Below are 27036 nucleotides of genomic sequence, written 5' to 3'. Positions count from 1 at the left end.
CGAGCCCACCCCCACCCCCACCCCCTTGAGCATTGAGGAGGTTCTAGCTGAGGTCCAACACAATGAAGATAGGAGAGCTTAGAGCCTTGGACCTGGAATCAATCCCATCAAATTTAAGGACCTTAAGAGCAGTGAGGTACCCAAGCAAAGCTGCCACTGCGATATCCCTGGCCACATTTAAGGACCTGGAGCATTGAGGCGTCCAAGCAAAGTTGGCACTGTGATATCCCCAATCCCTCTCCAGTCTTTGAACAGATAAAACAGCTGAGATAACTTTTTACAATCTTCTAACGAGATGATAGACGCAGTCAAACAAATTTAAGCTCCCTCCCAACTGCAATGTGGCAATTGTAGCCCCAACTGCAGTGCATATGTGCTTGCAGGCTAATATGTGGGCAAGCAATCGCACCTTTTTCTTATAATCATTATATCAATTTCAAATTCTTAAATCACTAGATGAATGATCCAGCTGATTACCGATTAACAGCCTGCCCTACCACCACACAAAGGAGTCGTTGCCACAGAGAGGGGAGTCATGCTTATTCTGCACACAAACACCAGGATCACCAAATACAGTTCATGATGCATTTACATTCATAACCAATAGAAACAATTTCATTTTGAAACATCAACTTCAGATTCTGAAGAAAAATAAATTAGGGTTACAAATACAATGAGCTCAAAATAAATGATATCATTCTAAGCTGCAACCAAATACAGACCAAGAGTTGTTCCCTGAATTTTCAAGCGTCATGTGATACAAAAACAAAAGCCAACAATTTAGAAAAACTATCAGCTTTTCAGGTAACTTCCATTAAAACAAAGCTTTCTCCCCTGTGCCTGATCTATCACCCGAGTGAAACTCAATAAAAAGGCACCTTAAACTTCAGCTTCTTCGTTGGACATGACATGTTATTGGGGTAATTGTTCACCTCCAAGTATATATCAATATATCATGGAACCTCTGCCGATGAAAAGAGTTATGCCAAAAAATGGAGTCGCCCAGCCTTTGAGCACCCCACCTTGCCACTTGATCTCATGAAGATGAGGGCAGTACTTGGAAGTGATGAGAAATAATGAACTGGGACAGATGCAATAATTTAATTATCAAAAACATAAGATTGTGAAACGAGGAAAATCACAAATAGTTCCAGCAATTACTATAGAAACTAAATTCTTTTATGTTTGACACAGCATGGTTGATTATTTTATTACTGGCTGATAAATTCAATACCATTCTTCTGCTTATAAGGATGGCATTTGACCATTTCCCCCTAAAACGACAGAAAAACAGTCAGGAAACATGCCTTTTCAGACCTCCCCCCCCCCCCCCACACACATCATTGTCACACACATACCGACACACAAAGGGAAACATGCATTTTCAGACCTCCCCCCCCCCCCCCTCTCTCTCTCTCTCTCACACATCATTGTCACACGGAAATAGTGCACCAAACAAGCTAAGCATCATTGTTCAACTCAAAAGCCCTGGTTTCCGAATAAGAATTGTATGCCTATAATACATTCACCATTAGGCATATCCTTGTACAATTACAACATCAATTCTCTGGGTGGGGTGGGTGGCGGCATGGTTTTAGGTATGGGAATTGGTCTGTATTGGCCATATCGGATGGTTTTTCCCTTTAAAGATACTGATACTGTACACCATATTTTGACAATTTTACCCTCTGTCCATATCATATCACTGATCTGGTATCGTCTAGGTATCGGTATCACTGTTGGACAATACTGATACCAATACCTAAAATCTGGGTGGCAGGGAGGGGGATAAATATAACCCCAGTATGATCAAACATTATTCTGATTCTAGATATTAACCAAAAAAAATTATTCTGATTTTAGAGCTATTATGGGTAAATCCAGCATCAAGTACAGCTCCACCCACATCTGATAAAAATGTTACCATGGGGGACGATAATGCTGTTAAGACAAATGCAAATGTGAAAGATAACAAGGATGACATGTTATATAATCTTTTCAAGGGTAGACACAAATTACAACACTTCATAATCCAAGATTCTTTCTAGTCCAAAATCTTCCCAAGACAATTAAATATCACAACCATCCAGAGACCATTTCAATTTGTAAAATGGAGATATTAGATCATTTCAGAAAAGAGGATACAGTGTGCCCATCTGAACACTGTTTACTATGATTGAAAAAATAAGAATAAAAATAAAAATATGATGATGATGTTGATGTTGAAATAGGGATACAATTGCAACAACAAATAGGAAAGATAAGCCCACAATGCATGAAAGCGTTACATTAAGCCTGACAGCAGAAGAATAAAGGGCCTACTGAAGAAAAGGTTTCCCACCCCCCAACTTTCTTTGATTTCTAGGGAAAATGGTTCATACACACCCGTGGGTAGGACCCAGTTCCCACACGCCCAATATTCTTTTGCCATGTGGATTGGTGATATGGCTATTCTGACCGTTGGATAGAGTAGTCTGGATTAATCACATGCCAAATTTCATACTCAAATTCAATCAAATACCTTCCCATGTATGCCCATGCACGCCTACACTACACCAACCACCACTGTGCACTCTCCCACAACATTAGATTTTCAAAGCTCTGTTTTGCCACATGGCACACTCTGATAGGACTGAAACTTTACATGTGATCGAGGGGCCTAGGGATCTACCTGTTCATAAAATTTGGGCTCTATGTGATCTGCCACATGGCAGTTATTGCATTTGAAGTAGCATCTGAGAAAGGGTTCCTAACACCTACTACCAGTGTGGAACCGGGCTCCCTATCCTTTATTTCTTCCCCTCCCCCCCCCCCCCAAACCAACCACTGCAGTAGGTAAGGGATTGTTCACAAAGGACAAGTTACCTCCAAAGAAGTCATGGCAAGACCTAAAAACATCATTTTCTTTTCCTGCCTCTTCCCAACTGTCCAGATTTGAAAGCATGCTCTTGTTCTTCGAGGAAAAATTTGGCCTTCTTGTATTTCTCGACTCTTTCCTCTTCTTGCAATGCATTATCCTTCTGCTTCACCTCATATATGAAATAATTATCCTTCCGTAGTTCACGGGCAGCCCCTTTAGCTTCCCGTTTCAGAAGTTTCTTCAACTTCTTCTTCTCAGCCCTCTCACGGTCTGGATCATAATCTCTACCCTTCACATAGCTGCACAAAAGAAGAAAAAAAATACCAAACTCAGCAACTCCTTTATTAAAAAATTTGGGAGGAACCATATCTTAAAAAGAGGGGGGGGGGGATAACCACTCCTAAGATCTACTATCAGTTGAGATAAAGATTAGAAGGCAGAGAACAGTAAATTACTTCTCCTCAAATTTCGGAACTAGTTGTTTTATTGGCACTGGCTTTTGCTTCCGCATTTGAAGCGGTTGCCGCAGCATGTGATGCTCACGAACTTTATTCTCTATCAACTGAGCAACATCTCTAATATTATTTTGTAATGTATCTGGCATGTTCTCTTGTTTAGCCACTTTGTGTAATAAAGAGGATATAGGCAAGAATATTTCAGGGAAGGAGTTGAATCCTTCATAGATGGTAGCAAATCCCCGTAACATTTCAATGGCAGAAACAAGAACACTGGCCCTGCAGTTTAACAAGGATAGCAAGCATGAGTTTTTTTTTTTAAACTAAAAATTAAACATTGAGATGCCATAAATCAGGATCATAACAATGAGCACATCATCATTGGTAACAACAGAAAATTCTTTTTTCCGTTGAATCTTTTATTTTCCTGCCCCTCAGGCCCAGATTCATTATCCAGAAGAAAAACAGAGGGGTTTTGTGGTTGGCAGCCCACAGGCAAAATCGGTGGGTAGGCGCCTAGATCAACCATGTGGCAGTTAAGTTAGGACTGAAATTTATGCTCAGGTAAACCCCAAGGTCCCCTGCTCACATGTCAAATTTCAGCCCTATCAGAATTGGCCATATGGCAAAACAAATCATAGAAGAATCCAGGACTACCAAGAGGTGCCCAAGACTGCCAAGGGGATTCATGAACATACACGCAGGGTATGCCATTTAATGGAAGAGTTAATGATTGATTATGAGGCTGAAATTTGACATGTTGATGCAGTAGCAGTTGACTGGTTGGACCAGCATGACCAGATTTTGAAAGCCAAACCCAGATGGAACAGGTCCAACCTGACTTTTTGGCCTAATAAGGGTAGGAAGTAGTTTAGCAGTCTTTATGTCTTTTATTCATGTTTTGAGTTGGATACTTACGAATAGGAGATAGAGTTGGATTGCAAGTTAGTCTTAGAGTCTAGTTAAGAGTCTTGTTTGTTTCTGTTTATATAATTGCATGTACCCAACATTGGAACACATAATTGAATAGAAAAGTTGATTGGGTTGCTCCACATGAGTGTATTATTCCCTCTTTCCCCTGCAACTCTTAGATCCCATCTCAGATTTCTCCCATTCTCTAACCGGTCCTCCACCAATATGGTGTCAGATCAAAGGGTAGGGGCATATTAGTGCTCAGTGTCAAAACCATTTGGTAGCTTGTATTGATAAGGATTCTTTTATACCTTACATTCCAAAAGAGCACACCTTGGTTTTGAGACAGTTAATTTGGAGGCAGAGCGTGAGCCGGGTGAAGTCAACGGCAATGACAGTGATGAGGAGAAATACCCTTGTTGTGTTCTTCGTCCTGTTTCGATCACTCATAAGGTTACTGAGGATGAAGATTGGCGTTGTAGCAGTATCTTCCAAACCCACGTGAAGTGCACAACAACAACAACTCAGACTTTTATCCCAACTAAACGGGGTCGGCTACATGGATCCTTACCCTCCAATCAGCTCTATTCGAAGTCATACTTAATACAAGACCTAATGATGCAGACAAAGCACCGAAATGGGCTTATTATATTGAAAATAAGCCTTGGGTTGGGTTCTATACATGTTGGGCATTTGATCCCATGGATTTACTTTGTAATTGACCAATTTAATGAGCCTAAAATATGGGTAGAAAGTAGGAAAACGGGATTTACTTCATTAATTTACTTAAAGTCCTGTTTTGAGTCAATTTCTTTCATTATTTTAGTTTCCTAGTCAATTTATGTTACCTTATTAGTTAAGGATTGGGTTAGGACTTTCCTTTCCAATGTTTGAGTATGTTTTGAGTCTTCTATATGAGTTTGTAAGGGGCTACAGCCTTGTACACGACTTTGATTAATGAAATTTTGGCTTGAGCCTTTTCTTTATTCTGTGGAACTCAGATGGCTGAGAGATGCGGTACTTTGTGGTGGAATACCATTAATGCTGGTGGGATTCCAGTCGAGGCTATGGGGGATGCTTAGTCATATCTTCTTCTTCTCATTTAATACTCAAGTAAGTAATCCTTTGTTTTCTGCCATTCTTTCTGCCTGTGATTTGTCAGTCTTATCACTAATTCACTACTAGGATTGCGGAGTTGGAAAGTGAATCTCTACTCTGATACTTGTTCTGATTACTGATTTTTGGTTTGTGAGATACTTAAAATCTCTCTTTTCTTAACAGGTCATGATTTCAAATCTCCTTGGGGCCTACCTATCAAAAAAAAAAAAAAAAAAAACCTCTCTTTTTCTTAGTTTTCTCTATTTCAGACTTGGGTTTTCAAAATTACTTTTAATCCAGCCTTTGGTTTGTATTGGAACCTTAATGCTTTTATTTAAACTATTGAACTTGAAGTCTGTTCTGAATTTCAGACCAATCCGTTGGGTGGATTGAATTTAATTTGAGTTTTACAGTTTCTGAGATCGTTGTTACCCAAATTATTCCCAAACCGTTTCATCGAATCATTCCCATCTTTTGAAGGGTTCTTATCCTTCTTATTAACTACCGTCTCCTATAGTTTTGTGTTATTCTGAGAGGTTTGAGTTTTCAATCAATTTTCGAGTTTCTATCTGAGTGGGTTTTTTACTTGGGATCCTATCCGGGAGGGTTTAGAGTTCTTCCTACCTACCTCCCCCCAACCACCACTAAGCTATGTATGTCTTTCCACACCACTGCTCCTTAGGTCATTTTAGATCTGCCTCTGGCTCTTTTAGTTCCTTCAATCTGAATCAAATCACTCCTCCGCATTGGACCATTCAAAAGCCTCCGTTGAACATTGCCATGCCACCTCAAACGATTTTATAATAGCTTATTATGTATCGGAGCTACTCCGAAATCAGCTTACCATATACTCCATCTCCGTTCTACTTATCTTAAAACCTTTTGATTCCAAGGTTGATCTCCATAACTCCAACTTGGCGTTAATCCCTGCTTTAGTCTCATCCACCAAAACAATATCATCAGCAAAAAACATACACCAAGGACCCTCATCTTGAATGTCTCTAGTTAAATCACCCATGGTAATTGCAAACAAATAAGGGCTTAAAACTGATCATTGAAGTACAATGACCAACTATGTAGCATGGTGAACGATGAAGGTAGTTGCACTAATGTCTCTAAAGACGTTTGTAAGCTAGGATTGCAAACAGAGCAACACCCAACTCCCTACAAAGTTGCATGTGTTAACAACACTAATCTCAAGAATACTGATAGGTGTCTACTCACCTACTCTATTGGTGGATTCGTGGATATAGTACAATGTAACATCCTCCCTTTGAAGGTGTGTCATAATCTTCTTGGTCGATCATGGCCATTTGATAAGAAGGCACAACATTGTGGGCATGTGAATGCCTACTATTCAAGTACGCCAACAAAGAAATGAAGTTTCTTGTCACTAAAGATCTCCCCAACATTAAGCTCAAGAAGGTAGCGGGATCATTCCCCCTTCAGTGTGTTGACTCAAATGGGCTTATTGGTCCTTTTCCAAACTTGACAAAGTTGAGTTCTTTTCAGAGGAGGAGAATTGATGTAGCAGTAGTTGCCTGGTTGGACCAGCATGACCGGCTTTGGAAACCAAACCCAGACGGACTGGTCCAACCCGGCCTTTTGGTCTAAGAAGGGATGGAAGTAGTTTAGTAGTCTTTGTCTTTTATTCATGTTTTGAGTTGGATACGTAGGAATAGGAGAAAGAGTTGGATTGCAAGTTAGTCTTAGAGTCTAGTTAGGAGTCTTGTTTGTTTCTCTTTATATAATTGCATGTACCCAACATTGTAACACAGAATTGAATATAAAAGTCGATTGGGTTGCTCTATGTGAGTGCATGATTCCCTATTTCCCCCTGCAACTCTGAGATCCCATCTCAGAGTTCTCCCTTGATCTAACCGGCCCTCCACCAGATGTAACCAATTTAGACCATTCCTAGATATCCAACGGTTAGAATTTCCACATCACTCATCCACATGGCAGAATAGATGCACCCACCCACAGATTTGCTGACCATAAACCTTTCACCTAAAAATAGTTTATCCAAGAAAAAAAAAAACCCTATGCACTAAACTATGTATTCTTATCAGTCAACATTTGGTCAAATCATGTTTTAAACAATAAGGCATCACGCAGGGCATTCTGCTTGCCAAAAAGATGAGGTGTAACCTTAGGATGTGGAGGTAAGCCTCAGGTGCATTATTGAGTCATCATGTTATGCAAATATGTTTTTGTCAGCGTAGGTGGGAGAATGATCATCTATGTTTTCTTTTGTTGCCTATCTTCTCTTGGGTCTTGTCTATATTCATCCGATTATTTTGCATCGGAGGTCTCAGATGTACTAATATAAAATATAACCTTCAAAAGAGGAAAGTAATCTCTTAGAACCTCGACTCTTGAGGTTTGCGCCTATTGACATAATACACCTCACCGTGCTTTCATCGCTTTTCCACAAGGCATCACCCCCAGGCTGATGCCACCAATGAAAAGTGAAAGCTCTGGTCATAAACGAGTCATTACTGATCCCATCGGCTGCTCAATACAACCACCATGTAATAACGTCTTACCAAGCTCCACACTCACCTCCAATAAGACATCGCCAAACACACAAATCCAAAGAGAAGAAACGGTCAAATCCAGTTGTATGTGTATGTGTGTGTGTGTGGCTACGAGCTGTTTATATTGTCTAGAGCAATACAATTTTCTGGATGTGGTCAATCCAATAAAGTGTTCCACTAATTAAATAGTCTACAGATGGACAAAGAAATCAAACTAAGTTGGTGTGCATGTATGCATGTGTATGGTCTGCTTATTTAATATTGTCCAGAAAAATGCAATTTTCTGGATGTGCCCAATCCAATTTAAGGAATCCATTTAAGTGTTTCACTTACTAGTGGTATACAGATCAACACATATCAAACAAGTTGGTTATGAAGGCCCCACAATATTCCCATGCCACACAACCATTGACATGAGCAGGCAGCTTAAAAGGGACACAGATCCTAGCAAAACCTTACCGGAAATTGTCAGAGCCAAAAATAGGAGAGTCCTCTGGCAAGTTCATCACTGAAAGAAAATCTAGAGCTTCAATATCTGATACATGATTCTGTAATCGCAGCCAGGGCTTGAGTGTTTTGAGTTCCATAAGATTATAAAACTGTTTCACAATATAAACAAATAAATACCAAATAGAAAAAAAAAGGCACTCTCCCCCATCAAAAGCACATAAACAGAAGTTGTACCTACCTGGGAATGCTGGTATGAACCCAGTTCTGTATCAAAAGCTGACATGAGAAGAGTCTGAAGAAATATTATAGCCTCCGGGCAGAACTTGCGAGATTGTTTAGTGACCTATTAGCTCAAACAATACATTACTGATGCCTATGGAAACATTTTCTGCTAAATAGAAGACTTGCAATAACAGTAATAATGCTAAAAATAAGATTTAATCAAAAATATTTTTCCAAGAGTTCATGTGCAATTTAAGAGAGAGAAGTCCAATTCATTTTCCAGCAGGAAAACTTCCATCTAAATACAAAGCATGCATAGAACCCTTTTGTTTCATGCAGCAATGAAAAATAATAAGACGCCTAATAAATTTATATTTTGCACCCCAAAAAAAAACATAATTTCTATACAACAGTTTAATACTGTTTACTTATCAATTCAGATAATGTTAACAGAATAACTACTAACCATTGCACACAGTGGATATAAGTATACCGGCTGTTATTCTATTATTTTTTATTACTAACAATTTTTGGGTATTTTATTATTTATTTCATGCCAAATAATAAAATATTTATAAGAAATTGAGATGACCATTATATTCGTTAAATGTCAAAGATTATCACCATTATTGCAGTTAAAATTGTTATTCCAAGAATTTACAAGCAGGATATAGATCAGAATACTGATATGAATGGAGGGTAAGAAGACGATACTATTGATGTGCATTTGGGCCAACTTGCCCTTATTCTGCCACAGGCTTTACACAGAACTACCAGCAATTTGAAGCATTACATACTTCAAGATGAAAAGCAGTAAATGTGTCAATTAACGCTGCCCAAAGCATGAAATATTATATATTTGAAGAAAGAACCCCACTTCTTTTATCGTCTTAATTGAAGGGGGCAGGGGGAAAGGTGAAAAAAAAAAATGTGATAAGTAAGCAAAGCTGATAGGGAAAGAAGTAAAGTCCCATTTCAAACAGATAATGGCATGATGTTCCAAGAAGACTTAACAACCTTGAGGACAAAGTAGAACAAGTTACAAGTCTGACATGAAGGATTTTGGATTGGCATGAGATCTTTAAAGTCATATTATGCATTCTCTTAGATGAAAATAATGCTGCTGATAATCTTTTAGAAGATGAGCGCCCAGTACTTCTATTTACTGAAACCTATTTTATGTTTTCAATGAACAAAAGCATCTTCCATATCATAATCTGCGTTAAGGATATTCGACATTATTTTTTAAAAAACAAATCTGCAAATAGAATTTATACTTTTTAGACAATAAAAGAGATAACAATGTGATGAGACCTTCCAACACAGAAAATCAAGTCAGGATTCAGTAATAACAAGGGCAAACATAATGAATGACATAAGCATGAAATTTTGACATTTTTTCTGCTATGCCTTCTCTATATAATAGGGTGTCTAGTTGAAGTTACTTTTTAGGAAACTATTTCACCAAAGGGAGGGGGGGGAGGGAGGGATGCAGAATTTGGTGCAATGCACCTCAGTGTCCCTAACAATACTTCTAGTCACCACGCATAAGTTGAATGCATAATTAATAGAGGAAAAAACAGCACTTACTGCAAGCTATATGGCATCTTATTTCAATGTCGTTCACTCAGAATGAAAACTACGACAACTTCTGAAAAGGACACTTACGGAGAGAACCATGGAGCATAAGAAAGATCCGATGGCAATGTCCCGACCAGATTTTACAGGACAACGCATCAAATATTCACACATTAACAAGATCGCTGGTGTCATGACAACGTGACGGAAATCGGAGCATGGAAATATCATTGACCATAGCCTCAATAGAAACAATGTCTTCAGAGAAGGACAACAGCTTTTATCTGCAAAGAATGGAAGAAGTCCACACCATAGGAAAAAGTGAAAAACAGCATGGTAGGTCTCAGTAAATTGAAGTAAGAACTACCTTTAAAACTTTACAGGGGCATACCAGGGTTCTTGATAGCCACACAAAATTGGGATCGAATCCGAAGTAGGCGTTGACGAGCACAGATAGCTGCAAAGTATGGGGTATCAACACTCATCTCCATCAATGGCTTGACCAGTAAGTTCAATAGCTTGAAATTCAATGGTTTTTCATTTGCTAATACAGAAAAATACTGTAAGAGGACACCATAAAACACCTGCAAAAGGGAAACTTACAAGTTTAGCAATACCGCCAAAATATATGTCAATCAATTTACAATTTATTTTTACTTGGGAAGGCTTGACTCTGAACTCACCCAAGGACCTAGTCAACTCAGCAGTTTCAAACAAATAAGCAAGTTAAAACTTTAAAGACAGCTATAACCTCCCCCCCCCCCCCCAAAAAAAAAAACCCAAAGGGAAAAAAAAAACCTGAAAGAAAAACCCACTTTTTCACAATACCAAGTTAGACAGCTGCAAAGAGATTCGCTCTTGGCAATGGTGACGGGGTATCTTTTTTTAATAGTTAGCTAGACTGGAGGGTGGTGTAGAGAGTGAGAGAGAGGAAGAAGAAGAAGAAGAAAAAAATTCCATTGGTGGGTGATAAAAATTTGATGGATATTACATCAACAAGAGTTATAACACAAGAAAGGTACCACAAAAAGTAAGAGAAATAAGACCGTAAATATCACAGGAACAAACAAGAAAGGTTACTACAGTTTGAAATATATTATGTTTCTATTTTACTGACTCTAGTTATAATCACCAGATTTTTATTCGTTTGCATTAACTTCTGTTAGTGTAAGGTAACTACAGCTGATATACTGCAAGTAAAAATTTGATGTACTGATTCAAAATTAAGCAGATTTTGATGTCTGATTTTGTCAGTATTATAAACAATTTCATATCCAAGTTCCTCATAAATCATAATCAGTTAAAGAAAACACAAATGCATAGAGCTATATTGCAAGAGAAAAGGCCTGCTTTTGGGAAACCAATCTGGAATGCAAATTTAATACATTAAGAGGAAATTAAGAAAAGTTACAGAAGACAGAAGAACCATACTTGCATTTTCTTCCGATTTTCTGCAGCAAGCCTGATTGCATTGCATGCACGAATCCTATTGATAGCCTCTACTATTTCAGCATCAGACCTATTATTCACTAAAGAGCAGAACTCTGCAAAGGTACTTGGAGCTTCAATTACAAACGGAAGGGCTTCCTTCCGGGCTGGATGTTCCTCACTAGGTTTCATTCTCTCCACATTTAAAAGATCTCCCTTTCTATTCCCAACTTCTATTGTGGTCTTGTCTTTCATCTTAACCAGGCCATCTACTCCTTGTTTTCCCTGCTCCTCCTCTTCTTCTTCTTCTTCTTCTTCTTCTTCTTCTTCTTCTTCTTCTTCAAGATCTGTGCTGAGATTGTCATCATCACTCTGTTCCCAGCCCTTCAAGGACAAAGTATCCCCAGATTCATGAATATTTTCATCACTTCCATTGTCCTGATCACTATCATATTCATCACTTTCTGAATCCTCTGAAGATGCTTCACTTCCAAGATTTTCTGCATCCTTTCTTTCAAGGACCTCATCAACCCAACCCTTTTTACTGCCTGGTTCTTCATTGAAAAAGGAATCACCAAGATCATCCCCAGAAATCGCTCTTAACTTCTGATCAGATAATTTATCAACACCTTGATGATCAGCACTGCCTTCATCACCGGAGTCATCAGCAGCAAACATCCTTTTCTGGCGTTCTTCCTGAACAAATGGTTAAAACATATGGTTAAGACTATATGCATTTCAGTTGCCAATCTACAATATTGAAAATTTTCACCAAAAAATATGATGCAGTTATGCGTAGGGATAACAAGGGATTTTTTTGGTTCTTCTCATTGGAGTTGTTTTTGTTAATTTGTATTGCTTATTTTATTTTTGTTTAGTAGCAGTAGGAGTCCAAGTTAGTTGAACTCTATCTGTAGTTTGGTTTCAGGATACGAATAGAATTGTTTTGAGTTTTTCTATACTATCATGTAACCATCATAGTTCAGTTTTTTTTTTTTTTTTTAAGTGTATTGAAAAAAATTGAGGTCTACAGGTTGCAGCTGTGGTGCTGTACAAATTCTCTCGTCCCTCTCGTTCTTCCTGATTATTTTTCCCAGGTTAAGTTTCTTCATTACCCTTGCTTATTCCATCTTCTTCCTCTTATTCTCTTCAATTATTCAGAGTGTTTGGTTATCTCGATATTTATCTGTTACTACAGGAACCACTGGGTTGCAGAAAAATCATCATAGCTTAATGGGAAAATTACATACCCCTCCCCTGTACTTTGGCCTAATTACACCTTCCTCCCCTGCATTTTCCTCGATTATACACCCCTCCCCTCTACTTTGAAAAACATTACTATTACACCCCTTCCGTTAGCATCCGTCTGTAAAATGCTGATGTGGCATAGTAAGTTTTTTTATAATCCCCAAACCAACCCTGGGTCCTTGTGAGATGACCCATTAACCTTTTTGATTTAATCCCAAACTAACACTAGGTCCATGTAAATAGACCCTTTTACCCTTCTTCCTCCTCCTCCTACAACCCCTTTCTTGCAACTATTACCCAAAAAAAAACCCTTTCCTGCAACTCTGCCCCAGGCCCCCAACCCCGCTCCTTCAACCCCGGTGAACCAAATGAAGAACATTGCCGTCTGTGACACCATAGTCCCAACCAAACCGGCTAAAGGGATCTCAAATCCTTCAAGAACAAAAACTATGGCATAACAAAGGAAATCAACTCCCGGATGAAAACCATCCAAAACGTCCACAGCAAAGGGGGCTGTGGTTGCTCCCTGAACCAGTGTCAAATTTGAAAGCTATGAACACTGAAGTAGAACCGAGATGGATCAATTTATGAAAACAAGGGTTTTTTCTAACAAAAGCATGGATTGTATTGGAGATGATGGTTCGACAGAGATGGAAAATATGGTTCCATGTGGGCTTCTTTGAACAAAACAAAGGGAAAGAAAAAAGAAAGCAAAGGGATTCTCACCTAGGAGGAAAGAACCAAGAATGAAGACAGGAGAGACTGCAACTTTAATCCAAATAGAAACGAGAAGATAAGATTAACTGACGAGGAATTGGGAGATCTCTGTAGCTATCGTCTCTCCATTTTTCCCAAAAAAAAGGTCTGATTTCAGGCTAAGAAGGAAGAAGATGGAGTGTTCTCTCCATTTCTCCCAAAAAAAAAGTCTGATTTCCAGGTTAATAAGGAAGAAGATGGAGTTCAAGGTAACTTCCCATCTCTTTCGCTTGTTCTTGCAATGCAATCCATGGCTCCATGGCGAGTTTCAGGTACCTCAGAACAAGGAAAATCGTCTCGCCCAGAGAAGGAAATCGAGAAATGCCACTACCAAGAGGTCTGGACCTTGTCTTCTGGTAACCCAATGGGTATGACTGCCCACAACCCTCCTCCGAACAAACACCACAGCAACAAACAATAAAACAAACTATTCCAATCGATCACCTTTCTCCTCTGATCTCTTCTTATTAGTTCTTTGCGGCAATGGCAGCGGCAGTGGTGGCAGTGCTGCTACTGACGGTGGAGGAGAAAAGAAATGGATGTTTTAGGTTGAAGATGATGCAAAAGAGTATCATTGTAATTCTATTTGTGGTCTTTTAGAACAAGGGTAAAATAGTCTTTTCAAACCATTAACTAACAGCACCCTAACACCGTCAGCCATAAGGGGTCAAAATGTAAGGTGGGAAAACCAAGGGGAGGAACGTATAATTAGGGCAAAGTACAGGGGAGGGGTACGTAATTTTCTCTAGCTTAATTGAGACCTCACGGATTGGATTGAGATTTGAGGGTGTTCTTTCCCACCCTAAGGCGACTCAGGTTGCACAGACTGAAGTCGGAATACTGCTTGAACTGCGAGATTCAACCCATTGAAATCAGATCTGGTTCTATCTTCCACCAGATATGACTTCAGTAACTTAAACTTGATTCTTTGGCTCATCTTACAGGTGATAATCTTATGGGTGAGTTCTATCAACCAAATTTATCGCAGGTTTACTGATATCCTGAGGTAGGGGATGACCGACTTCCATGAATTACAAATAAGGACAGAATTGTCCTTAATCACGTGAAAAGTCCATATTTGCAAAAATGATTCTGCTGTCATCCCATTCCCACTTATAATTCCAGATAAGCCCTATTTCTTCAATTGTAATTACGTTTCCATCCCAAGGTCTGTTTGCCTTTGAAAGGGGTCCCAAATTATGATATTGCCACTGCACCTTTGTAATTGGATTTTTTTTCCTCCTTGGGGTGGGTCCATAGCAAACCCAAACAGGGTTTTCAAACCCCAGAATCGCAGAGCAATAAAATAATTAAACAATATTGAAAATGAAAGTTAAAATATCTGAAACTCAGAAAAATTTTTATTTGCTAATAAAGTGCAAAGATGCAGAGAGGTAGCCTTTGGAGATTCAAAAATACCTCTAAACGCTCAAGTCGTTCTCGCTCTTCCTGGGCTATCTCTTCAGGAGACTTTGTTCTGTCTGATGGCCGAGCACGCATATCGAGCACCATCTCTCCAACAAGTTTGTCATAGGCATCAGGTTGTTCCTGAAAGAGTATAGACTGTTAAGTATAACTACTCAAGAACATCATAGTGCGCCATCTGTGTGAAGCAAAATTACCACGGCATATATTAAAGCTTGTGGTAGGGATGCCAAGTGACATCTTCAGCACAAGTCCTTGAGCCACAATGGATGAGACATAATCCAGAACAAACTTATGAAATCAGAGGAGGATGTAGGTAGAAAACAACCAAAGTTTCAGAATCCCATTAAGTAGGCTTTGATAGTAGTTAGGGAGATCCACAATCTGATTAAAACTATACCTGTTTCAAAGACCCTTTGCTAGGTGTACCACATAATTCACTCTTCATCATAGGCTCATTTGAATTGCTCTTGTTCAAACGGGCTTTCAATGCATTAATTTTGCTTGGTTGAGTCAAGGATGACAACACCTCAGACTGTAGTAAGGCTGTGAAATCTTTATCCAACTGTTCCATAAACTGTTCATCCTCTTCCTTTTGCACTGCTTTTTCAGCCTGGCGTAAGAATACCAAGTGAGCTAAATTGACCTCCAATATAGTCAAACATTATTAATACATAACGAATCAGATACCTTGTAATGTTTGCTCTTTGAGATAATCTCCTCCATTACCTCCTTTTTGCTTTTGTGCTTCTGCAATATGAGACGTGTTATATGGCATCAGGAATTACAATTACCATTTAAATACCATCATAAACAAAATGGACAAGTTTGCCCCAAGGTTAAATACTAAAGAGACATCAAACTAGTTCCAAGTTCACCAAATAATGTCCTCCAGAATGCCACAAACATAGTTCAGCAATTGCCAACTCCTAAGGCAGATACCATACCAAATTCAAGAAATACGATAAACTATCCGAAGATCACTAACATACAATTTAGAGGAGGATTGAAGGTAAAAAAGCAACAGTTAAATTTTACATCCAATGTAACACAGGTAAACTTCTAACAGACTAACAAAGCATCATTCCACTGCTACAAATTAGTTTTCTAATTTAATTCCATCAAGGTTGATAAACTAAGGTACTTAAAACTATAAAACAAGCAGAACCAACCAAGGTTTGGATACACATTTATAAAAACGTCCAATGGAAATTGCAGACCAAGCTACAAAGTTACAAGAGTGGGGGAAAAACAAAAGCAGTTCCTGACAGTTTAAGATAGAGCCAAGTTGAACTTTGTTGGTCTACAAAAGGAAAATGGACCAAAACTACTTTTAAATACAGTAAAAAAGAATCTGCTTTGGCATGGAATGTTTCAAACTGGTGGATAAAATCATAACCTACATGAAAGCCGTGGTTATCACATTAAAGCAAACATTTTGAGAAAGCAATCAGATCATTGACACCCTGATGCGGTTGCCTTAGCCTGGCTGGACCAGAACGACCCTCTTTGTAGGCCTAGACTGAGACGTAACCAGGCCAACAAGGTTTTCTGGTTTAAAGGGAGCTGGTCGTTAATATCATGAAACTAAATCTCAAATTTCAACCAAGACGTCTCGGTATCACAGCTGACCAAGACGAAACTTTAGGGGAGTTTAAAAAATACCAAGTTTCGATTAGTTTCGACCAGTTTCAACCCTGTTCCGACCATATTTCGGTAATTTCACAAGTTTTTAGCTGAACACCTATTTAAATTCACTTATCCCCATTGAAACTTGAGGAAACCTGGCTTGAAACCAGGACAGACACTCATTTATGCCAAATATCATTTAAGCAAATGTTTTTATATTTGTTATAAAAACATTTACTTAAGATATTACCATAAATAAGCAAATACCCCCCCTTTTTGAATCCAATAAAAATAGTTAAAAAAATAAATTCTAAAAGGATAACAAGTCAACCCCTCCCCTCCCATTCAAGAACAAAAATTGGATTTTCAGCTGTAGGAGTAATTTTAAACTTTTAAATGCTGAGGTTTTTCTCAAACCTAAAAATTCCATAAATCTTAATATACTCTCCTTTGATCCATCCTCGCTTTGTCCATTCCCTTCTGACTCGCTCTCGTCTGTTTCGTCGCTTTTTATGATAAAACATTGCTAAAAAACAAAAAAGCGGTAAAATATTCATTTGTTTTGATGTTTAAAAATTTATTTCCATTCCAAGCAGTCTTAAACAACATCCGCGCACACCAAATTAAGTTATACCGGAACATAACTCCTTCAATATAAATCAGATTTAAGCAATCTTGGATCAAACTTGGGTCAAAACCACAAGTTTTAAATTGAGTATTCTCTATGTGAAACTAATGTATGGATTGGGTTCAAAATGTCAAAAATAGGCAGCACAACAAGACTCGGTGCAAAAAAAAAAACCCTTTTGGGCCTTGAAACCAAGGTTCGAGATAGCCTGAAGAAAGTACCAGGTTTCGATCGAGATATGGTCAAAACCGAGACAATCTCGGTTTTTGGCTGGTCGAAACCAGTGTCAACTCCAAGGTCTCGACCCTTGGTTAGTATAAGAAGTAATCTTTTAGTTTATTTCATTTTTATGTGGGTGGGTAGATTACGTAGGAGTTCTTTTGGAAGTTTCTTTATTGAGACATTGCCTAGTTTGAATTATTTCCTAGTTTGTTTAGTTTCCATTTTTAGTTGGGTTTTTATTGTTAATATTCTTGTAATACGTTGAAGAATGGAGAATTGAATTGACTGAGTTAGAGATTAGCAGAGTTACTATATCGTGTGAGCTTGCTTTTGGCATACATCCTTCTCCTCCCTTCTCTCTTCTACTTCTTTTTTTTTCCCTGAGTTTCTTCACCCCTATATCCACAGTACCCTGTTCAGCGGTACTGTCAGACCCTCGCGAATCAATTAGAATTCTTTCTTTTCATTCTCAAGCTTGGGGATTATAATTACCTGTCAGGGGAAACTTTAACGCCAAGAGCTCATGTCCTAAGGCCATCGATGATGAGAAATTCAAATCTGGTCCTCCACTGGTATCGTTTTACTGTCAGTCCTGGATATCAGCTCCAACCTATCGATCACGAGCAGATTTTTTGGAGTCAATTTCTCGCTGGATTCGATAGACAATCTTGTATCAGAAATTTCAGGTTGATGGAACTCTTGAAAGGTGATTTCTCTTCCACACAAAGGGCTTAAGTTGACTTGGGGGTGCTGTTATGTCATGGAAAAGAAGGGTACTGTTCATCGTAATGACAAGTATGCCCCTGTCCACTAAGAATGATCCTATTTAACCCCATCATTGAACTAGATTTACGTCATTGCCTCTAGTCCTTTAGGTATTCAGTTTCCCATTTTTATTATTTTTCCAGAATTACCCCTCCTATAAAACTCTGCTGACATCCACGAGTACTGCCTATTTTGTTCCTTTGATTAGCTTGGCTTTCAGTAAATTACAAAACTGCCATACACTTGTAATTTGGGTTATGTAGTATCCGGGTGGGTCCACAGCGAACCCCATAGGCATAGGGTATTTTGAGCCCAGGATTGCATAACACCCTCACCTAGAATTTGAAACTTCATCCAACACAATGTATCAATCTAAAAACAGCTGACAATAAACTATTACATTCCCCAATGCTTTTGGGATAAGACTCAAATATTAGGAGAGTTACAGTGAGCATGAGTGTCTGTCTGGACTAGCTCCCAGATCCATCAGTAGTAAATACCTAGTCTCAGATCCATGTCAGAATACAATAAATGAACAGTGATTCTGACAAAAAAAACAGGATGTGATTATGCTTATTCCATTCATTCTTTAATAATTCATTTAGGGGAAATATGCTATGACTAAAGTTAAATGGACTATGGGGATTCTGAAGCTCAACCTTCAGTTTGTTACATTAATATCTACACGTTTATATCCATTAAAAAATTGGATCATGTATATTCAAATTATCTATTTGAAGGAGATAGCTCATAAGATTTCGTGCAACAGGAGTAACAAAACAAAAGATACATGAGGTTCTCTCAGTATGATACATAGAAATTTCTACAGAAGTATAACAAGGATCTTACCTTTTCCTCTCCTCCCATTGAACTAGTTTCCAATGGATCATGTGGGTTAAGAGCATTGACTTTTTTCATAATGGATGAATTCCCTGAAAGTATAAAAATGCACCATCAATGCCAGTAGAATAGAACAGATAAAAACTTTAATAGGGAGAAACAATAGAGTCCAAACCATTCCAATGCCAATACACAGAAAGTATAGTTTTACAGTAAAAATCACTTGATCTTTTGGGAAAGTTCTTGTTTACATCTACAAGCTCTATATAGCTCTGTATATGCAGTTCATTTCATTCCACCCATCTGTTTTAAATCCAAATTTTGAATTTAACAAAGAAAATAAGAAAAAAAACATAACACCAACCAAAATAAAATAAAAATTTAAGGGAAAAAAGTGGGGCAATTAACAACCACTGAAGAGGCACAGCTTCATTAATTATCAGTGCTATCTGCTTATAAGTTTATTTCACAAAATAATGTAATTAACCAGTACAACAAAGAAACCACACCACTAACAATGAGATACACACACTCTCTCTCTCTCTCTCCAACCAGGTTGGGAATAAGTTTTCCTCCTGATTTATGGCAATGATATTTGATGAATTTGAACCTTCAAGCTACCCTCCAATAACATTTTGTTTTCTCATGTCCATACAGTTGTTAGTTCACTTCTATTCTGGTTCAAGCTGGATAAGATTCCTTTTTTTAGCATTTTTATGAGGTCACTTTCTAGCAACCTTCGAGACCAAAAGGCATTAAATGACCTTGAAAGAGCATCAGAACAAATTACTGAACACTGCTCACCTCCCCCCCCCCCCCACAAAAATAAAATTATATTGAGGCAATAGACGTAAAAATTTGGATAATAATGTTTAAGTTATTAATAGTGATGCCATTCAATGGCATTAAAACATCCTTCCTTGAAAATTTTGCCCCTTAATTTTTCTATTTGTGTATTTCTTTTATTCAACTTGCCAAAGAGCTTGTTTCCCATTCTATTTTTATTTTTATTAACATCAATTCTCTTTTAATAATAAATACAGATACAGAAAAGAAGTTTCTGGAAGGCTAAAAAGAATAACATGTAACCATTTATATTCATGACATCATGTTTGCAAATTTATCAAAAGTGTAACTTTCAGCACTACTATCACATTCTATTTCACATAGTCAAACTCAAGAATTACAAAATTAAAATAAAAGTAAGTAATCATACCATTCAAATTTGGTTACTACTATGGTTTTTGATAATCACAGCTACTTTATTGAAATACATAAATATATCCCACTATATGGGAAGTGCATACGTACTCTTTGTCTCAGCTGCATAGCCATCATCATCTGACAACATTTCATCATCAAAATCATCCCTTGCTGAAAATGAACCACCACCTTCCATTGCAGAATCATCCTCCTCTCCATCAGATAGATTAAATTTGTTTTTCTTGCTTTTCAAATTTAACTGGAAACCAAATAAAAACATAACAGAAAATCAAGGCAGAACTCGACAAGAGCTCAACTTCTCATTTTGAATCTTGAAATCTAGAGAACCCTTGAACCCTTCAATAACACTCAACTTACCTGTCGCTCGCGTTGGAAACGTAAGATAGCCTTATCAAATTCCCCAAGAGCATCATTTTGTTCACCAACACGCTTATCCATAAATACAGAAGATTTGTTGCTTTGTTCATATTCCTTCAATAAAGTACTTTTTCTCTGTTTTCAAACAAAATGGCATCAGCAGATATAGATGGTAGGAAATGGGAGTTCCATTAATAATAGAATTTGACAAGTGAACAGGCAGATAAAAATATGGAGATTAACCCAGATTTTTTTATTTTAAAAGCAGTGAGATGACCGTTTTATCATGCTCTGTGTTTCTCTTGTATCTTCTTCATGTTCATTTTACAATCAAGCTGAAACCAGAAATCACACAAGAGAGAGAGAGACCCCAAGTTCTTCAAAAGCAGCAACTTCTACCAGAGGCAGTTTGACCTGGCTCCAATAAGCCATAAAAACAAGCACCTTACTACCATACACACACTAAACCGAGAAAAGACACCAAGGAACGCCATGAATTCATTCAAAACAGTCACTTTTACCAACATATACATGAAAAAATTGTGATTCACTATAACATGATAATAGATTCATAAATAAATTAATTGTGTAAAGAACCAGCCGCTGTGTTTAAATACAGAACGAACGAGAGAGAGAAACTTGCCTTTTCAATACCGCGAGAACGAGCCAAACCGACTCGTTTCTCCTCACCTTTCCGTTTCTTGCCGAGTATATCAAATTTCCTGCGGGACCAGAGAGTTTCAAAAGGGTTTAGCTTCACAGGTTTCGCAATCATGGCCTTGGCGTTTGGGGCTGAGAGCAACTTCTTGGTCGAGCTCTTCTTCTTCTTCTTATTGGCATTACTGTTATTAGCGTTTGTTTTTGCCATTACGTTTTGAGGGGAAAACGATTGAGGCAGAGAAGATTGAGAAGACTTGGGGCTTAGGGTTTTGCAGGAAGCGTATTGAGAACCCTTCTGCAGCCCCTGGGGAGTTTGGGGGCAATAAAACAAGGGTGAGTGTGGCAAACCAAGTTATTGAAGTGGACGGTGGACCACGTTAGTGAAGTGGTTTCGATAAATACTGGGGAGCTGCTTGGGAGTTGGGTCTCTGTGATTACCTAGTTTTGTTACCATCTTATTTCTTAGAAGAGTACTGGTCTCTTCTGTTAAGGCTCCCCCCTCACCACCCCCCCCCCCCGCGAAAGCCCAAAGCCGCCCAGGCCCAACCTAGGTTTAAAGTATCGGTATCAGGTATTGTATCGGTCAGGTGATATTAAGAGACGTATCATATTATATTGGAGATACATATTAAACAATACAGATATGCATAAAAATGGTCAAGATATATATGGAAATACACTTTTGGAACAAAAAATAATAATATAAATAAGTAATATATCACAAGTGTCATGCTTAAACACTAAAATGAGGAATAATATATAACCAAACAAGTGCATTAAATTGAAATTGTTATAAAGGTTTCTTGCATGTTGTAACCGTCTATAGCTATGAAGAGTATTGGATGATGCAAAGGATGATGTTGTAGCACTCCTTGAGTCATTTTCAGTTTAACAGTGTAAAAAACCAAGATTAGATGCAAGATTTTAGACTCTTGGTTGAGAGTTTTCTTTCATTTTTTTCGTTAGATTAGGAGCTCTATCGAGTCTGTGAGTGAAAATGGCTTTTTTTATGGAATGTATCGATATATCGGTATGTATCGGCATGTATCAAACCGTATCGATCGATATGTATTAAATCACCCACAAAACTCTTTACTAGATGTATCAATACGTATCGGTCATATCGTATTGTATCGGACAATATATTTCGATACAATTCAAGACAGTCCATTTTTTAAATAAAAAAAAAGAGACATATCGGTATGTATCGCATTGTATTGGATCGATGCAGATACGTATCGGTTCGTATCGTATCGTATCGATAGATACTTTAAACCATGGGCCCAACTTTCAAGAATTGGAGCCCACCCGCTGCTAGTCTCTTCAAGGCAAACAACGATGCTTCCTTCCTTTCAGATTCGAACCAGGGAAGCCTTAATTTTATAATCCGAAATCATCTGGGTCAATGCTGAATCGCGGTTTCTTCTCCAGCTCAGTTCTCTTCCATCCTAGTTGGTGAATCTGTTATACCCGCACCCCGGGAGTATAATTAATTATTAATTCTTCCCCGTGACGTGTAGTTATCACTACCACGTATGCCGGTGAGTTGTTCTCACTGGTGGTCAAACCCAGCTATATTGACCATAGTACGAGGTTGCCTGTGGAAACTAGTCGGGACCATGGAGGTTGCCCCTTGACGTGTCAGGGGTAAGTAGTTGACCAAATTTTATTGTGTGCTTACTACCCTCTCAAAGCCCTCGAAGTGTGGTCCAAAGGCCCTGACCTCTTATGGTGGGAACCACCTTCCTACTCGCATCGGATGCAAGGTTACTGGCTGCCTCCGACCCTGCATCCAATGCTGCTGACAAGGACTCTTGTGGGTGAGACCCTATGGCTAAGGTGCTATGGGTGTCCTGCCATGTTTGACCCTACCCAAATAGACCCTAGGTTACACTTATGAGGCCTTATCCAAACAGGCCATTAAAAGTGATCTTCTATATGAGAGAGAGGGGTAAGACTATTCCTTAGTCTTTCTTTTTCTTTTCTTTCCTAACCTAATCGTGAAAAGGAGGAGAGCTTTGAAGAGAGGAGGCGGCAAGGAGGAGAAGAAGGAGAAGGAAGGGAAGAAGAAGAAGGAAATGGCTGCTGGGTTTGGAGCTTTAAAGAGGGCACATCTTGTGTATCTCAGACCAGGTAAGCCAAGTGCCCCTTTTTCCCCCCTTTTTCTCTCTTTCCCCCTTGCTCGTTTGAGCTTGGGTGGTTCTTTGGTTGCAGCCCCAAGATGGGGATTTCTTTTTGGAAACCCAAAGGGTTAGCTCGAGCCATGTGTAGTTTCCCCTTGTAGGATGCTATCCCATTTTCATTACAATCCTATAAAGACCTCTATTTGACCTCTTGCTGCATCTATTTGATTCTAAAGCTTCAACCACCAAAGAAAACCCCAAATCTGGATTTTTGAGCTTTTGATCCTTTAAACCCCCTTAAATCTTTGAATGTTGGGTGTTTCTAAGACCCAAATAGACTCCAAGACACCCCTCCCTTGTCCCTTGAGGCTTAGAGAACCAAATGGGACAACCCTGGGCTTTTAAAGACCTTGAAATCACACTTGGGTTGCATCGGAGGCAAGACTGCGTGAGTCCGATGTTTGCCTCCGATGTGTCCCGAGCTCCAGGGAAGGTCGGAGGCAAGATCTGCGTGAGTCCGATGTTTGCCTCCGATGTGTCCGAGCTGCAGGGAAGGTCGGAGGCAAGACTACGTGAGTTCGATGTTTGCCTCCGACGTGGCCTAAGCTCGGCAGAAGGTCGGAGGCAAGGTCGGAGGCAAGCCTGCCGAGTCCGACGTTGCCTCCGATTCGCTTTTAAGGCTTATAACTTATGTAAACTGTGGGGTTTCTCTATGAGGCCTCCCCTACACTCTCTCACACTCTTATTCACTTCCATAGGCGCCAACATATGTGCAATGGAGTGATTTTGAGCGGGAATCGTTGCGCTTATACAAATTCCATTTGAAGTAATTGGTGAGTGGGTTTGGGTGACTGTTTGAGCTTGTTTACTATTGCTTATTCATGCATTTATGAATTATATTGTGACATTATCATTCAAGCATGATTGCATATTTGCATTTATTCTTATTCGATGATGATGATTTGGATGATATGGATTTATGTTGGGTTACGGTCTGGGAATCGCACCGGAACCCCGTATTACGTGGAATTGTATATTGCATCTCATTCTTGCCTGTATGCGCCATGTTGTGCTGGTACTCGGGTGTTAGATGGAATGGGACGTTGACACACCCGGATGTACCTCTCAACACGATAGGATTCATGTAGTATATCTGTGGTTAGGCTCAGTTCCCTATGCTACGACCCTTACCAACAGGGGTTTAGGTGTTGGGTAGCGAGCACTCTGCTGTGGAGAGTTAGAGAGGCCAGGCCAGGGGTAGTAATGGTTATCGGGATCCGCCTGGGGTGGTGATGACTACGACCGCGCGGGCTCCATAGTAATAATTGAGGTTGCATTGTGGTGAGAATGGAAGGATCCACAATGTCTTCCCGAGTTATTGCGATAGCATATACCCATTGACTTAGCATTGTGTGTTAGGTGGTAAATGAATTAATAATAGCATGCACCATGGACTATTTGTGATTGTGTGATTGTGCATCCCCTTTTCTCTCTCGAGCTCGGTGGAGCTAACCCCGTGTGCACATTCTTTTTAGATTTGGATGCGATGATTACGTGGAGCCGTAGACCGTGGATCGAGGATCATGGCGATGGTTGCCCATGATGATTGTGCCTACGGGTTGTCTGCTACTTGGGATCGTTCTGTTTTTATTATTATTTTAGAGCATTGTGCTTTGTATAAACTTTTATGTTTTACCTTTTTGGTAGCTACTTGATGGTCATAGGAATTTTGTAACTATGTTACTTATTATCATTAGCCAATGAACATCTTATAATCATTTCATTTACGCTTTCGCAAACTCGACTTGTCTTGGAATGTAATATTCCTTTGTCTTTCGTACTCGATATTATTGTATTTTAATATTGGTTTATGACTGTGAGTTGGCCACTGCATCGAGATCCTGGCGGTGAGGTGGGATGACGCGTGTCACCCCAATCATACCCTGATATTGTATTCTATCCCTTGTCGGGATAGGGGTGTGACCGAATCTCTTGCCATCAGATCCACCCTCCTTCATGCTCTTGGGGACTACATCGATAGGATCCTTATTGAATCTGACTGCATGCAAGCAGGGGTGTAAATGAATAGCCAAAATCCGTTTCCGTATTCGTGTCTGTATCCGTTTAGCACTATCTGAATCAGTCCGAAAGCTAAACGGATGCGGATATGGATAGGCTATAGCTATCCGAAAAGCTATATTTACATGTAAACGGATAAAATATCTGATCCGTATCCATTTAGCACTATCCGAATCCGTCTGATAGCTAATCGGATGCAGATGCGGATATAGCACTATCCGAGCCGAATCCGATCCGTTTACAGCCCTACATGCAGTTGGTGGACCTGATCAGAAACTGGGATAAGTCCCTCCCCCCCCCCCCCTGGAGATTGCCCCCATCTTGCATGATATCTTGTATTTTCTTACCAAAAAAAAAAGATATCTTGTATTTGGTTTCTTTCTTTGTTGAATGTAACTTCAATTCAACCATATTTCTAGGGAGATTAATAGCATCGCTAATTCCTTAGCTTGGAGGGCCCTGTCAATTACATGAGGGATAGTCTGACCCATCTATCAACATTCGTTGTTGCATAAAAGGGTAAATTTGGGCATATAGTGATAAAATTGACCTATTCTAGATATTTTGGCTAATTCTAACATGCCACCAAATTCTTTCCAGGGGTAAAATGGTCTTTTTCAACATACGGACTTAAGAGCGGTGACAGTCTTTTTATTTATAAAGTGAGAGTCCTTCAGGAAGCAATATTTTTAGTGTCTATAATGGAGCAAGAGAACTTTTGGCAATGCTCGCATGGAAATTTGTTGAGTTAAAGATGCCTTCAAGTCTATCCAATCTAACCCCCAACCGTGGCTGTTTAGGTGATCAAGAAACTGAGCTTAGTAAGAGACTTGGGACCCTAATAGTAGATGGCCTTCTAGGGTGATATTTTCATGCTCACTAGATTGTTGTGGTACATGATCTGATTAGGGTTATACAAAGGTTTTTCTCTAATGGTTGTATGCTTAGGGATTTCAACAAAATTACAATTATTTTAATCATAAGCAGAACCATCTAAAAGAGATGAGTTAGTTTAGGCCTATCAACCTTTGTTCAGTAATCTACAAAGTTATAACTAATTAAGTGTGTGGTTATGCTTAAGCCCCTTATTATTCCTTTCCAAAGTTCTTTTGTCCTATCTTGATATCTAAATGTGGCATACTAAAAGGAAATGGGGGATGACTCTAAAATTGGATTTGAGCACGACATATATATTATAAAATTGAGTGGGTCTACTTTGAGAAACTCCTAATTTAGATTATAAAATGGATTGTTTATACACAAGTAACCATGAAGGTGGTCTAGGGTTTAGAGATTTTAAATGTTTTAACACTGCACCTTTGGATAGACGGTGTTGGAGGATTTTAATTAGTAATTCTGAATGTCTTGTGAGTGAGAATTTTAAAGGGTAAGTATTTTCCTATTTTGAACTTTTTAGATGCCCTTTTATAAGAATTTTTGTTCTTGGACAGGGCATAATAATTCTTAGGGATAGGGATCTTCTTATGAAAGGCCTTCCTAGGAAGGTTGGAACTGGCACTACGAGTCTATAAGGACG

The 27036-nt window shown here is 38.9% G+C and overlaps 1 protein-coding gene across 2 annotated transcripts; it reads right to left on the bottom strand.

The window, feature by feature from the left end:
• Positions 1 to 674: 674 nt before the first annotated feature.
• Positions 675 to 21594, bottom strand: LOC122649809 (nucleolar protein 14). Of its 2 annotated transcripts, none has more exons than XM_043843050.1 (15): positions 21281 to 21594; positions 20638 to 20772; positions 20368 to 20518; positions 19066 to 19148; positions 15663 to 15722; positions 15373 to 15585; positions 14967 to 15095; positions 11547 to 12239; positions 10507 to 10699; positions 10206 to 10399; positions 8554 to 8658; positions 8325 to 8464; positions 3316 to 3594; positions 2866 to 3159; positions 675 to 1081 (listed from the first exon to the last, which is right to left on the bottom strand). In XM_043843050.1, exons 1-14 carry the CDS (start codon positions 21503 to 21505, stop codon positions 2898 to 2900), a joined length of 2862 nt encoding a protein of 953 aa, XP_043698985.1. In that variant the 5' UTR covers positions 21506 to 21594; the 3' UTR covers positions 675 to 1081; positions 2866 to 2897. The 2 variants fall into 2 exon arrangements, with proteins under 2 accessions (XP_043698985.1, XP_043698986.1); XM_043843051.1 differs by lacking the exon at positions 675 to 1081 and adding an exon at positions 1966 to 2170.
• Positions 21595 to 27036: the final 5442 nt, after the last annotated feature.

Source organism: Telopea speciosissima, chromosome 2 (genome assembly GCF_018873765.1).
Source record: "Telopea speciosissima isolate NSW1024214 ecotype Mountain lineage chromosome 2, Tspe_v1, whole genome shotgun sequence".
Lineage (NCBI taxonomy): Eukaryota > Viridiplantae > Streptophyta > Magnoliopsida > Proteales > Proteaceae > Telopea > Telopea speciosissima.
Note: the sequence above shows the minus strand (reverse complement) of the source record. Positions and strands in the feature narration are given on the sequence as shown.

Excerpts from the sequence above, each read along its gene's own strand:
- LOC122649809 (XM_043843050.1), bottom strand. The coding sequence starts at position 21,505 with ATGGCAAAAACAAACGCTAATAACAGTAATGCCAATAAGAAGAAGAAG. Across the intron at positions 20,519-20,637 it reads GTTTCCAACGCGAGCGACAG|TTAAATTTGAAAAGCAAGAA; the intron begins GTAAGTTGAGTG and ends TTTGGTTTCCAG. Across the intron at positions 8,465-8,553 it reads GTTCATACCAGCATTCCCAG|TTTTATAATCTTATGGAACT; the intron begins GTAGGTACAACT and ends ATTGTGAAACAG.